The sequence below is a fragment of the Schistocerca gregaria genome, chromosome 8 (genome assembly GCF_023897955.1).
Source record: "Schistocerca gregaria isolate iqSchGreg1 chromosome 8, iqSchGreg1.2, whole genome shotgun sequence".
Lineage (NCBI taxonomy): Eukaryota > Metazoa > Arthropoda > Insecta > Orthoptera > Acrididae > Schistocerca > Schistocerca gregaria.
In genome coordinates this window covers 196743612-196755991 of record NC_064927.1, presented here as the reverse complement: position 1 = coordinate 196755991, position 12380 = coordinate 196743612, and the positions used below count along the sequence as shown (strand labels likewise).

The 12380-nt window shown below is 37.8% G+C and overlaps 1 protein-coding gene across 1 annotated transcript in view; it reads left to right on the top strand.

Moving 5' to 3' along the window:
• LOC126283945 (DNA repair protein RAD50) overlaps nucleotides 1-9455 on the top strand; it is a 238345-nt gene extending 228890 nt beyond the window's left edge. The window contains exons 26-27 of the mRNA XM_049982352.1: nucleotides 8927-9055; nucleotides 9217-9455. Of these exons, the coding sequence (XP_049838309.1) occupies nucleotides 8927-9055; nucleotides 9217-9283 (196 nt within the window). The 3' untranslated portion in view covers nucleotides 9284-9455. The remainder of the gene's footprint in view (nucleotides 1-8926; nucleotides 9056-9216) is intronic.
• The last annotated feature ends 2925 nt before the right edge of the window (nucleotides 9456-12380 follow it).

The window sequence follows — 12380 nt, the reverse complement described above, 5'->3', positions numbered from 1 at the left end:
AGCGGTGGAACCACCCACTACATCAGCTCCTAATAAAAATTAAAAATAAATAAAAATAAAAAAACTTATCGTAGCGTGTGTCACAATTCAGTTTGTAGTTAGTGCATATAGCAAGCAATTTTATGCAGAACTGTGGGAGAGGTTTGTCTGATTTCATGCATAGTACACTGTGATACTTTTCTGTAAAAGTTATCAAATATCAGACGCATTGTACCAAACATTGTTTCATTTTCGCATGTTAAAAATAAATATTTTGCTGGTACACAATTTCAAAATATTAAGCATATCATAAAAAAATGGAAAGAATGAGACTTACCAGGAATTCAGTGGATAGTTAAGTTGCAGTCATCTCCCTCTAAAAGCTTCAAAAACATTTGTTCCCAATTTTTTAGTGAGCTCTTAATGTTGCCCGTCTTATTTACATCAGTCTTAGACTTGATGCGCGACTTCATATTGTGCAGTTTTTTCATAATCTGCCCATCTGGAATGTCTTTTCCAAAACTAGCCCTGTAATGATGTTGAATTTCCTTTATACTATCTGCCTTCTTCCTTCTCGGCCAGAGTTTGTGACTTGCTGATAATAGCAGCATAATCTTTTATAATATTCACAAAGGCTAATTATAAATCTTTCATTTTGGCACAGAAATAAAGTTAAGAAAAACTTTTGGTAACACACACACGTGCAAATGAAAACAAACTGTGGACAAAGATGTTAGATTTTAATCTCTTTGTTGAGAGCTTACTCAGTAAGGAGGGGAAGTAGTGAGAAAGTACTCCCGGGTAGTTTTTATTCATACAAAATTGAGAAATTTCTCCGAGAATGTGCTTTTGCTCTGAGTATCTATTGCGGAGAATGTTCTCGTTTTTATTCATACGACCCAATCAGAGTTTAAAAAATCAAAATCCAGATCGAAAAAGTAAGGTAACAGTTGTATTCTGATAAAAGTGCCATTCAATAAAAAACCAAATTCTACGCACTCTTGCCAGTGCTAGATGAGCTTCTCATTTCCATGTGCTAAGAATTATGAGGGACGTGTGTGTAATGAGTTATACAATACTGGGTGGAATTTCTCATCATCAAACTTTGAACTACTAAGGGTCTCTTTCAGTAGGATAAAAAATGCACTCAACTTTCATCTCCCATTGTAGTATGGTGAAGAAATGCCTTCCATTCACCCTCGTACTATTGCAAAAGCTCCCTGCACATATCTATGTACCTCTCTTTCATTTCTGACACCAGGTATTTTGGAAACCATTTTGCATACACTTTCTTGCACATTAGTATATCATGAACAATATCGTGGACTGATCCAACACTAACATTTGTCACTGCTGCAATATATGTCACCATGGTATGCCTGCTTTTCTGTGTCACCTCTGTGAATGAATGTTGTTCTCCATCGCTGACCAGGCAGAGCATCCTGAGCATGGCAAAAATCTTGAGTACTTGTTTTAACTTATCTGTCCTCTCACACACTTATGTTAGATCCAGCTTTCACAATATTGCACTGCCACCCAACGGTGAATTTAGATTGGTTTCAATGAGAAATCTAAAGACGTTCCACTGCTCCACATTGGTGCAAACCTACGAAGTGGCCACCATCTTGTTTAATTGATTCTCAGCATCATGTTTGTGAGACAGGCATGCCATCCCCATGTGATAATGTAGTTCTAGGTCACCAATAGAAAACAAAAAAAAGCAGCACAAACTTTGTAAAAGTTGTATTTTTTATACATCTCTTCCAGTTATTTATTGAATGGACCTTGTATAAGTGCGAGCTTTGAGTTGTGTATTTATTTCCTATTTTAGCCCAGGGGCCATCTCTTTTGTCATGTGTATTGCAAACTCTGTAGTAATGGCCAACACAGGCAGAACTATCTGTACTCATGCTATCACTGCCAATCTTTGCGGCAGTTTCCGTATTGCTGCAGCAGTGGTATATTACATTCCTCTCCCTGACTCATAGAAAAGGTAGTGCCCAGGGTACAACTAAGACTGAATTGGTGACACATGGGGGCATGTGAAGTGGGCATATATGAGGGCACAGAACTTATTCTTTGAAGGATTACAGACCAGTTATATGGGATTTGGGTTTGGATGGAATGTAGGAAGGGAACCACTTTTTTGCAAAATTCTGCCAAAAGTTAGGCTTTGTTTGTGTCTATGTATTGTAACAGTTTTTCCCTGTCTATTTGTTCATTGTAGTCAGAAGTTTTCCTTCGTATTTTTGTCATAGAGGAGAAGTGAATACCAATGAAACTGTACATTTACAACATTGCAACATTATCTGGCTCTGTTCTTGAACAACAGTCTTCCCACACTGAACTTTGCAACATTTATTCGCTGTTTAGTGTGTATGAACCTGCACTTCCTCTGAATCAGGTGTCTCCAAACTATGGACCACTGACCAACACCAGCCCTCAAACACTGTCAATCCGCCCCACAGCAATGGCTTTCACATGCATGGTATCTGGTCTGTCAAAATTTTATTTTTTATTACAGTTGAACCTTGCTTATTGAGCACCTCTCACAATGAGTGATTTGCACAAGTAGGCAAAAATGTAAGAAATTTACTCACTTACTGAATGATGTTTCATATAAAGAGTCTGTTTAGTGTTATTTGTTTCAGTATTTAATAACCATTTCAAAAACTACCTTCTGTCCTGGATCGGTCTCTTTGTACACTATAAATTAACACTAATTCACATGTTCTCCTGTAAACTACCACTCTAGAAAGTAGAAGCTCTAACAATACTGTCTTCATTCAGCTGTACAGATCACAATGTGCTTCGTGCCACAATACTTGTCACCTGTGTAACTACTCTGTCTTCCATGGCGATATTGAAAATCCTCTGCAACATTAGGATCTCATCTTTGTCAATGTGTGGTAACCCTGTCATTTGCAGTATGTGTTTATGAATTTCAGTTCTAATCTGACATTGTTAACTAACACTAATTCATTAAAAACGCCCATAAGACAGTAGCTATGCGTGGTGTGAATTTAATTAACAATAAGGCATGTCTCTTTTTGAACATATTTTGAAGCACAGGCAGTGACATGGACTTTCCCTTAAAGTCGTAGTATAGGTGCAGCTAACATCATTTGGGAGCCATTGGTGAAAAGAGAAAATAATTCTCTCTCCATTGCATATAAAGCTAGAATTGATGAAGCAATTTGTTAGGGCCCCAGATAGAAGAGGCAATTGCTTCAAATACCTATGTAGATTTTTTCCTGCACTGACCACTGAAAAATTGAAAGCAGCTATATTTGATGGTCTGCAGATTTGCAAACTCGTGAGTGATTCCAATGTGACAAATTTCATGAATGATTTATAACTGTCAGCCTGGCGTTGTTATATATTACTTGTGGAAAACTTCTTAGACAATCATACGACAGACAATTACAAAGAAAATGTGCAGAACATGTTGACAGCCTTTAAAAAGTTGGGTGTTAATACAAGTATCTAAGTGCACTTCCTTCACAGGCACTTATCCAGATTTTCAGACAACTTAGGCAATTACAGCAAGGAGCAAGGGGAGAGGTTTTGCCAAGAAATTAAGATAATGGAAGACAGATATGAAGGCAGGTGGGATACACGTATGATGGCTGACTACTGTTGGTGCCTCCAACGTGATTGTCCTGAAGACCAGTACAGAAGAAAATCAAACCAACATTGTTTCATGAGATGTTATTACTATAGTCTCACTAAATGTAGGCATACCATTATCTCCATTATGAAGTAATGCAACATAATTAGTTAATTACAGTACTTAATATGTAATTTTGGTTTTATCTGAGAGAATAATCATGTGACTTGCGATCAGGATACACCTATTCACACATGATATTATATTGCTGTTTGTTTATATTCATCAATAAATGTTAAACTGACATAAAACAGGAGCCAATTTAGGAAAACTGAGGCCATATTTGCATTCAACAACACATGATGGACCTGAAAGCCCTTAAAAATCATTTGGAAGAAAAACTGTTTAGCAGCGTAAAACAGAACAATTTACAATGGGTTGCATCCAACAGATTCAACTTTAATCGTAAAGAAACTAATATTATGCAATTCCAAACAAATAAAAGTGGAAATAATGGTCATACACTGGATGAGACTCAAGTGTGTAAAATTTCTGGACATCCAGTTGGATAATAAACTGAAGTGGTCCAACATGTGAAGAAGTTCTGGTTTCACCTGCTTTGCACTAATAAATCTATTTCACTGAATGACTTGCAGATAAGATGTATTCAACAGAAGCATGCAGTAAGAATAGTGTATATAGCTGATGACTGAACATCTTACATAAGACTCTGCAGGTACAGTTAAATTTACTTCCGAATGATATTGGTGGTTAATAACAAGGTTGAACTTTAGATTTAACTCGGAAATTCACAACTACAACATTAGAAGCGGAAATAATTTTCATATATACTATACTTCACTCTCTAGAGATCCAAAAGGAAATTAATTTTCTTGTACGACGGCACTCATTAGCCATTCCTCCTACAATTTATTAGAATATTTGGGCCCAGTACTGTAAATTCCAAGAAGTACTTGATGTGGCGAACTGGTTACCTGGCAGTGGCAGGAACGAACTTAATGTTTAATTCAAAATAGTGCATGTTGTAACCTCACAGTGAAATTATGAACAGTGGTTGCAGAAAACCTGCTATTAATGCTATTCATTTCACACACAAATGAGGAGGAGAGAGGTGTCATAGTACCAACAGGGAAGGCAACATAAATTTCAATGAAAAATTAAGTGACTCAGCTGTGTGTAAAATTAAAATTACAGATGGAGGGACATAATGCTGTGCGTGGAGTAGGATCTAAGTATCTACCCAGAGCACAATAAGTAAAATGCCAACAAAAAATATTTCACTGGTGATATAGAGCTTTTGTCACACACAAAAGGAATTCTAATATAACAAGAAACTCGGAGAAAAAGTGCTCACCTATGGAATTTGATTTTGAAAGGAACCAGAATGAACAAGTCATCGTGTGCAGACTGGAGACAATACTTGCAAACTGAGCATACTGTATTAGATTTCTTTAAAATAAGTGAAGTATCAGGATTGAGGATACGAGTAGCTGATTTAGACCAGGGCTCTCCAAATGTTTTAGCCTAAGGGCCACATTAGCATTTCCAGTAAGTCCCAAGGGCTAAGATCTAGCTATTAACTTAAGTTTTCTTGAGGCCTGTTACCCCAATACTGCTTTGAACTGTTCGGTACAGTTCAGATGTTTTTGTAATGCTTTAATCGTCGAATACCTATTTGACAATGAATGTGAACGCATATATTGCCCTATAAGATGGCATTAGCCACAAAGACAACTATTATTGCATCCAGTAAGTTTCCCATTTTTAATTCTGACACTCGCTCATTACGTGCTCGCTTTCAGATTGGCTATATCTCTTTTAACAGAGCAATAATTGCACAACACTTCGACACCTGCTCCAATTGAAAATGACCTGCAAAGCTGAAATTGGCCAATTGTGCAAGATGTAATAAGGTGAATACTTGAGAACAACAAGTGATGTTGAATACTTCAAAATATCCTTTAATTACACATGCCAGTTAATAATGTGTATCTTAATTGGTCATGAAATAAAAACAATAAATTGAACATATTTTGCATCGTAAATTTTACAGTGTACAGTGTTACTTCACTTAATGAGCATTATTGATTTCTGACTCTCATTACATGAACTACTCTTTTCCATAGGAATCTGTAAAGAATAGATCAATGTGTTTCATTCCACAAAAATAGGTACCGTACTCAGAAAGATTTATAATACTGTACTTAATGTAATTTTTTATTTATAGTACAGTGCACCCTATTTTAGAGGGAAGTTGCCCAAGCATATAAAAAAAGCGTACTTCGCGTACCCACACTGCTGACCATGTTTATCATCTTCAAATCACAACAAATAGACCATTGATGTTCATGTCAGTGTACTTTGTGCAATTTAATTTGGATGGTTTCAGATTCCTCTTAGTTTTGTTGAGTGGCTAATGGGAATGGATGCAAGGATGTTACTGTTGTGGAGCAAGACACATTTCAGGCTTTCAGCTGTCTACAAAAAGCTGCCAGCATTTGGGTGATATTCCTGTAACCCCATCTGAATGAGTAGAGCGCAGTTGTTATTGAAATATAAAGATTTTCATCATGACTAAAGTATTGAAGACGACCTGCTTCCCTTGTACAGTATTCTGAAATTTTTGCTCTTGGACTAAGACAGTTGTTTTCCTTTAGCCTGGTTCTGCTCCTTTCTTTGACAAATTAAGATCACATACCAGATCGTTTAGTTTCTTTTGAGTGAACAATTTAGGTGTAGAAATTTCTCCTTCATATTCACTTCCACTGCTGATGCTGCTTTTGTACTCCAAATTCTGTATCTCTTCAGGTTCTTATAAGTTCAGGTAGTTTAGTAAACACTGCTATAAGAACTACTTCAATGTGTGCCACAGTTATCCTGCCTGAGTCTAAATTTGGATACTCCCATTTACTTTTTTTAAATAGATTGAAACCTTTGACATCTACAACCCAAAAGAAACAGTCATGGTGGGATTTTGGTTCTCGCCAGACCATTGGTCCACAGAAACTTAAACATTCTATTTGTCCATTTCTCCACTGTCAGAGAAAATCTACACAGTATTTACAAACAGTGTGGGGAGCCCATGGTATTTTTTGGTCTCCGATCCGTATCCCAAAATATGCAAGATATGCATTCTTTAGAAACGCTGTGATATTCTGTCTTTGTTTCTGTAGGTGGTATTCACCACAAATACAACAAAACACTTTGCGAGTGTTTATGCATCCTCTTTATGAGGGAGTCATATTTACTCAAAAAAGCTAAAATAAAAATACATAATAAATTTTAAGGATTTTAAACAATGTTTGTGAAATATGAAAGAGGATGAAAATGAAGATCAACAATACTGCCAGAGAATCAGCATCTTTGGGAGCATTTAAATAAAATCCAAGAACATAGTTATCTTCAAAACAAGAGCCAATTCAGGAAAGTAAAAGTTTAACTGTAGAAAAATTGTCCAGTATTCTCTTGTGAGCTACCTTCTCCACAACCTTTGAAAACGCAAGTATGTGGGAGAGGAGTCGTTAATTGGAGGTCAGTTGATTGTCGCCACTTTTGTATGTTGGTGGTACTACTGCGTACTTCAGTATTTAAGGAAATCTATCTTGACTTATTAACTGGGTACAGAAGGTAACTCAAGGGTGGTGCTACCAAGTCAGCACAAGATTTTAGCACTGCAGCTGAGGTACCATCATAACCAGAAGAGTTGTTACTTTTTAGTGCAAATTATTTTTCTGAGCACTCTAACAAATGACTCCACCTCTGTAGCTGAGTGGTGAGCATGACCGACTGCCATGCAGAGGACATGAGTTTGATTCCTGGTAGTACTGTGGATTTTTCCTTGGTGGGAGGAGTTGCATGTCGTGCTCTCAGCCTTTTGATACCAATTGAGGAGCTACTTGCTTGGTAGTGGTAGCTCCAGGTCACAAAAACTGACATCAGCTGGGAGAGCAGTGTGCTGATCCCATGCCTTTCCATATTTCATCCAGTGGTGCCATTGGCAGTGTGTGTCAAGGTAGTTGATGGTACTGATGTGACCACCAGAGCCTTGTTACATAGTTATGTCTAACAAATGAGGTGGCAAAACTTATGTCCGTTGCTGTTTTACGGATCTGATTTCAGCTGATTATCTTTTTCCTCCATATTTTCACCTACTGTTTGTGTAGAATTATTTGAATTTCATATTATCTGTCTTATTGCTACTCTCATCTAGGAGTACAATATCCTAAGCTTTACCATGATTGTTTTATTCCTAACAATGTTCCAATTTCTCCTTCACTTATTATTGGGATTTTGATTTTTTAGTGTATAGTACCTGGGTTTTGCCTTTTTAACGACAGGCAGAAGTTTTTTGCAATATTGCTTGTACAGCATTTTTAAATCTTGATTGTAACTAGTCCTTTGCAGTAATTAAGCTATTTTTCCTCCTGGTGCAACGTATTTTGATCCCAGATGTTAGTCACATTTTTATCGACTTCCACTGTAAGTTCTTTGACTCTAACACTGATGGATTTTAAGTCAACATTATGGTCTGTGACTATTTTGCAGAATGCATTCGCTAACTTTGGGCAAGCATTAATATTTTTTTGCTTCTCTCTTCCATATATTACTGTTCAGTGGCCATGTACACATTTTTCTTTGCATCTGATATTAAGCTGATGGTTTTGGAATGGTAGCTGTGTGTTACAGGAACAGTATTTTCTTCAACCTGGTTGTGAAAGTAAAACTAGATTAACAAGTGGCATGACAGTTTCTCCAGCAGGGCTTGGTTATTTGTATTTAGGTTGCTGTATTTCCTCACACCGTCCTGTGTGTTCCATAATTTACATTATAATGCATAGTGCCCTGAATTTAGCATGTAGGTATCCTTGAAATATTTCACAATTTACAAACCAAGGAAACAAATGCAAATCCCACCTCACACTGTCCTAGAGTCTGTTTTCCTTTTTAACTTGCCATTCCCCAATGTTTAATTTTATATTTTCAATTCCGTTATTGCAGTCTTTGTAAAACATTTAGATGGCCATAAATGAAACATCATAAGACATTGCAACAGCAGCATTTTTATTGTTATTAATTTTAATTTTTTGTTTGATTTAATTGGAGCTAGCAGATTTATAACTAGTACTTGACCAGATACTTCAGTAATTGAGACAGTGGAATTTCTCATCTGGCCATACTGACTAAGTTTCCCATGATTTTCTGAAATAGATAATAGCTGATTCTTGCTTGTCCTTTGCTATGATCCAATCTACGGTGCTTTGCAGTCAAATCTTACATATATTCTTTTTTTTATATTTGCTTTTATTTTTCTTTTAGCCTTATAAATTTAAGGAGGGAGAACAAGAATTTTCAGCTCATACTGATAACACACGATGAAGACTTCTTGGATCGTTTGATGAATGTTGAAAAACTGAAGTACTATTACAGGGTCACAAGAAATGCAAAGTAAGTTGACTGATCTTGAAGGTATTCTCAATTGTGCTAATGGTAACTAGTGAAGCTGTGTAGCACTTAAATGCCGTAAAAGGAAAATTATTTTCATATTAGATGATTTATATTGGTTCACTAATAAGAGTATGCTAGTGACTTTTTTCCCTTTTTTGCAGGGGAAACTCCGTCATTGAAAAGTATCGTTTTGAAGAAAGGAGCACCCAACATAGAAACTTTAACTAAAGTTTGAAATAAGAATGCATCAAGACTGATTTTGTTATTCTCATCTTGTGGAATGCTCTGTGAAAGAAAGTACTTATAGATATTTGTGTTTTCTGTTTGTTATAATACATCCATATCCAAGCAGCAGCATTTTTCACACTGTTATGTATAAATAAAGAACATTCATTTCTGAGTACTTTTGTTATATTATACAAGGAGAGTTATGTGATGACCACACAATCTTTTAAGGATAGTAGAGGACAGATGTATTAATTTGAGATAGGGGAACCCAGTTCCAGAAAGACTGGGACAAAAATTATAAGCAAAAACGAGTGAATATACATTTGTTGATGATTTTCCAATGCAGATAACAATCATTTTATAGTTTTATTTACCTCCACAAGTTGCTACATTCACTATGGTTGTTCAAAGTGACATATGCCAGCATGACATCATTGAACAAAATTCAATTTCATGCTTTTGAACAACTCTAATGTTGACATCTTGGATATTCGGGAATCCAGCCAGATGATCGCCGGGAAAGCATGAAGAATTACATCAACTCTAATGTTGTATTTAACAATGTCACAGGTGGTGAATTCTTCTCAGCCTCACCAGATATCTCATAGACAAAAATTTTTATATGAATGATTAATGGAAAATCTCATATAAAGATGTGGAACAGAAACTAACAAAGAGATAGAAGGGTTGGCCAATACTTACCTCAGCTCAGTACAGCCGATAGATACACAAAACAGGACAAAAAATTTACATTCCTAGCTTTCAGAACTTTGTTCCTTCATCGGGGAGGAGAGAGGGGGGGAAAAAAGGAAACCTAACATGCCTGCATTGCACAGCCTTTTACATCAGTATGACGACAACTAAACTGGCTGAGCGCATGAACGAGCACAGACTGTCCGCCTAGGAGATGTCCAATACCCAGTAGCAGAGCATACCTGCTACAACGTACGTGCCATTTGGCTTTTCCCACCCAACACCGGTCCCTCGGAACTGCGAAATGGGAACTTGCACTCCAACACCCTTTCATCCCGCCATCCCCCTGGACTGAACCTACATTAACCACCTCACCCCCATTTACTCTTCAGTCTTGTCCTTTTTCTCTCTTCTGTTTAGCCATTCACACATATTTTCATCCTACATAGTTGTTTATCTTTATACTATATACCTCTTTACTTCTACATGCATCCTCTTTGGTTTGAAGCTGGCACAGTACTTAACAGTAGAATATCTTTGGCTTCCCTATGACAACCATGCCTCCATCCTTGCTACCCTCCCTGTTTACCTTTCCCTGTTGCTTCATAACCTGGGTTGAGAGTAACTGAGTCCACTTTCCCTTCTTCCCTTCCCCCCCCCCCCCCTCTCCCCTCCCTGATGAAGGAACAAAGTTCCGAAAGCTAGGAATGTAAATTTTCTGTTCTGTTTTGTGTATTTATTGGCTGTACTGAGCTGAGGTAAGTACTGGCCGGCCCCCCTATCTCTTAGTTAGTAGGTTTCACAATTTTTTCATATGATTCCATAGGAAAAATGAGGGGGGGGGGGGGGCGGCGCTCGTGCGCGCGTCCTCTTTCAGACAATTGGGCAATGCCCAGGCAGGTGACTGGTGCTCTGCCAGTTGGTACCACGAACATGCACAGAGTTTGAGTGGGATATCTTCCAATAAAGTAAAGGATATGCTGGGTGGACAGAATAAAACTAGCATGGAAAATATTCACAATAAGAAGACTAGCGTAGAATCGACACTTGGTAATGGACATCACAACAAAACAACAACAACAAAAAATACTGGAATCCCCCCCCAGTGCTGTGCTGCATTTATCAAACTGAGACATGTGGAGCAGCTCTTCCTGTGAAGGATAGTAGGAATAGCGTTTTCAATGTTCTGCTGTAGTTCTTCCAGTGTGTGAGGAATTTTTGAGTGCATCTGACTCTTCAATTTGCCCCTGAGGTAGAAATCACAGTTTTCAGAATTTTCTGTCACATCCTTTCATCTTTCCTTTTCCTTCCCTCTTTCCTGACGAAGCAGCCGCCGGTTGCGAAAGCTCAATATTTTGTGTGTTATTTTATTGTGCCTGTCTACCGGCGCTTTCCCGCTTGGTAAGTCTTGGAATCTTTCGCACCAGAGAGCAGTAAGTGGGACCTAATAAATCATTGAGTGTTCACTGCAGTGTCGGTGGTTCTTCACAAAGGCTCCTCTTCCTTGTGAGAAAGGACTGCTGCTTACAAATTTAGAGGCTGTATGACTTGTTATTCTCCACAGTCAGTGTACTGCAATATTTTGTGCCCCCCTTCGACAACTGCAGGAACAGTGTGCCTTAAATGCCTCCTGTGTGGTTATTTCATCTGGTGTCAGCCTTCCTTCTACTAGAATTCGTATGATCAAATGTGCACAGACTGCAATTTTGTAGCCAATTATGTCATAATATGTGTGTGTGTGTGTGTGTGTGTGTGTGTGTGTGTGTGTGTGTGTGTGTGTGTGTGTGTGTGTGTGTGTGTGGGCGCGCGCGCGCGCGCGCGCGCGTCCACGTGCTGTGTGAATCTTGATTTGGAATGTTTGGGCGTTGCTATTACTAGCAGTAAATTAATTTTTTTCCCATCATCTCACACTATGAGCAAACAATTTACGTAGCATATTATCTTAATTGATGGCTTTTTTTTCTAAGTTGGAGCACATATTTTAGATAAGAAAGGCTTAGTATTGACACTTTTATTAATGCCACAAATTCTACTATCTACTTGCCACCGTCCTATGAACAGTGTAATAATTTAGAATAGCTGCTGTTTGACGGTGGATGTGCCTGTCACCACAATAAATATAGTAGTCTGAGAGATGGGGGTGGCACTTGTCTCATTTGGGAGGTGCGGTGTCAGATTCGATCTGTTACAGTTCGGTCGAGCAGCTCTCCTGACATCATTTCATTTGTCGACCTCGCGATGTTGCACCACTGGGGTGGTATTGTAGTGTATATTTTGGGATTCTCTTTGAGCTCATTCATTGTGCATGCTTTCTCCATTTCTTTATTTTTCATTTTTAGTTCTGGGTACCATTTTCAGTTCCTTCAACACACCTGTTAAGGTGAATAAATCCAAATGGTTCTTT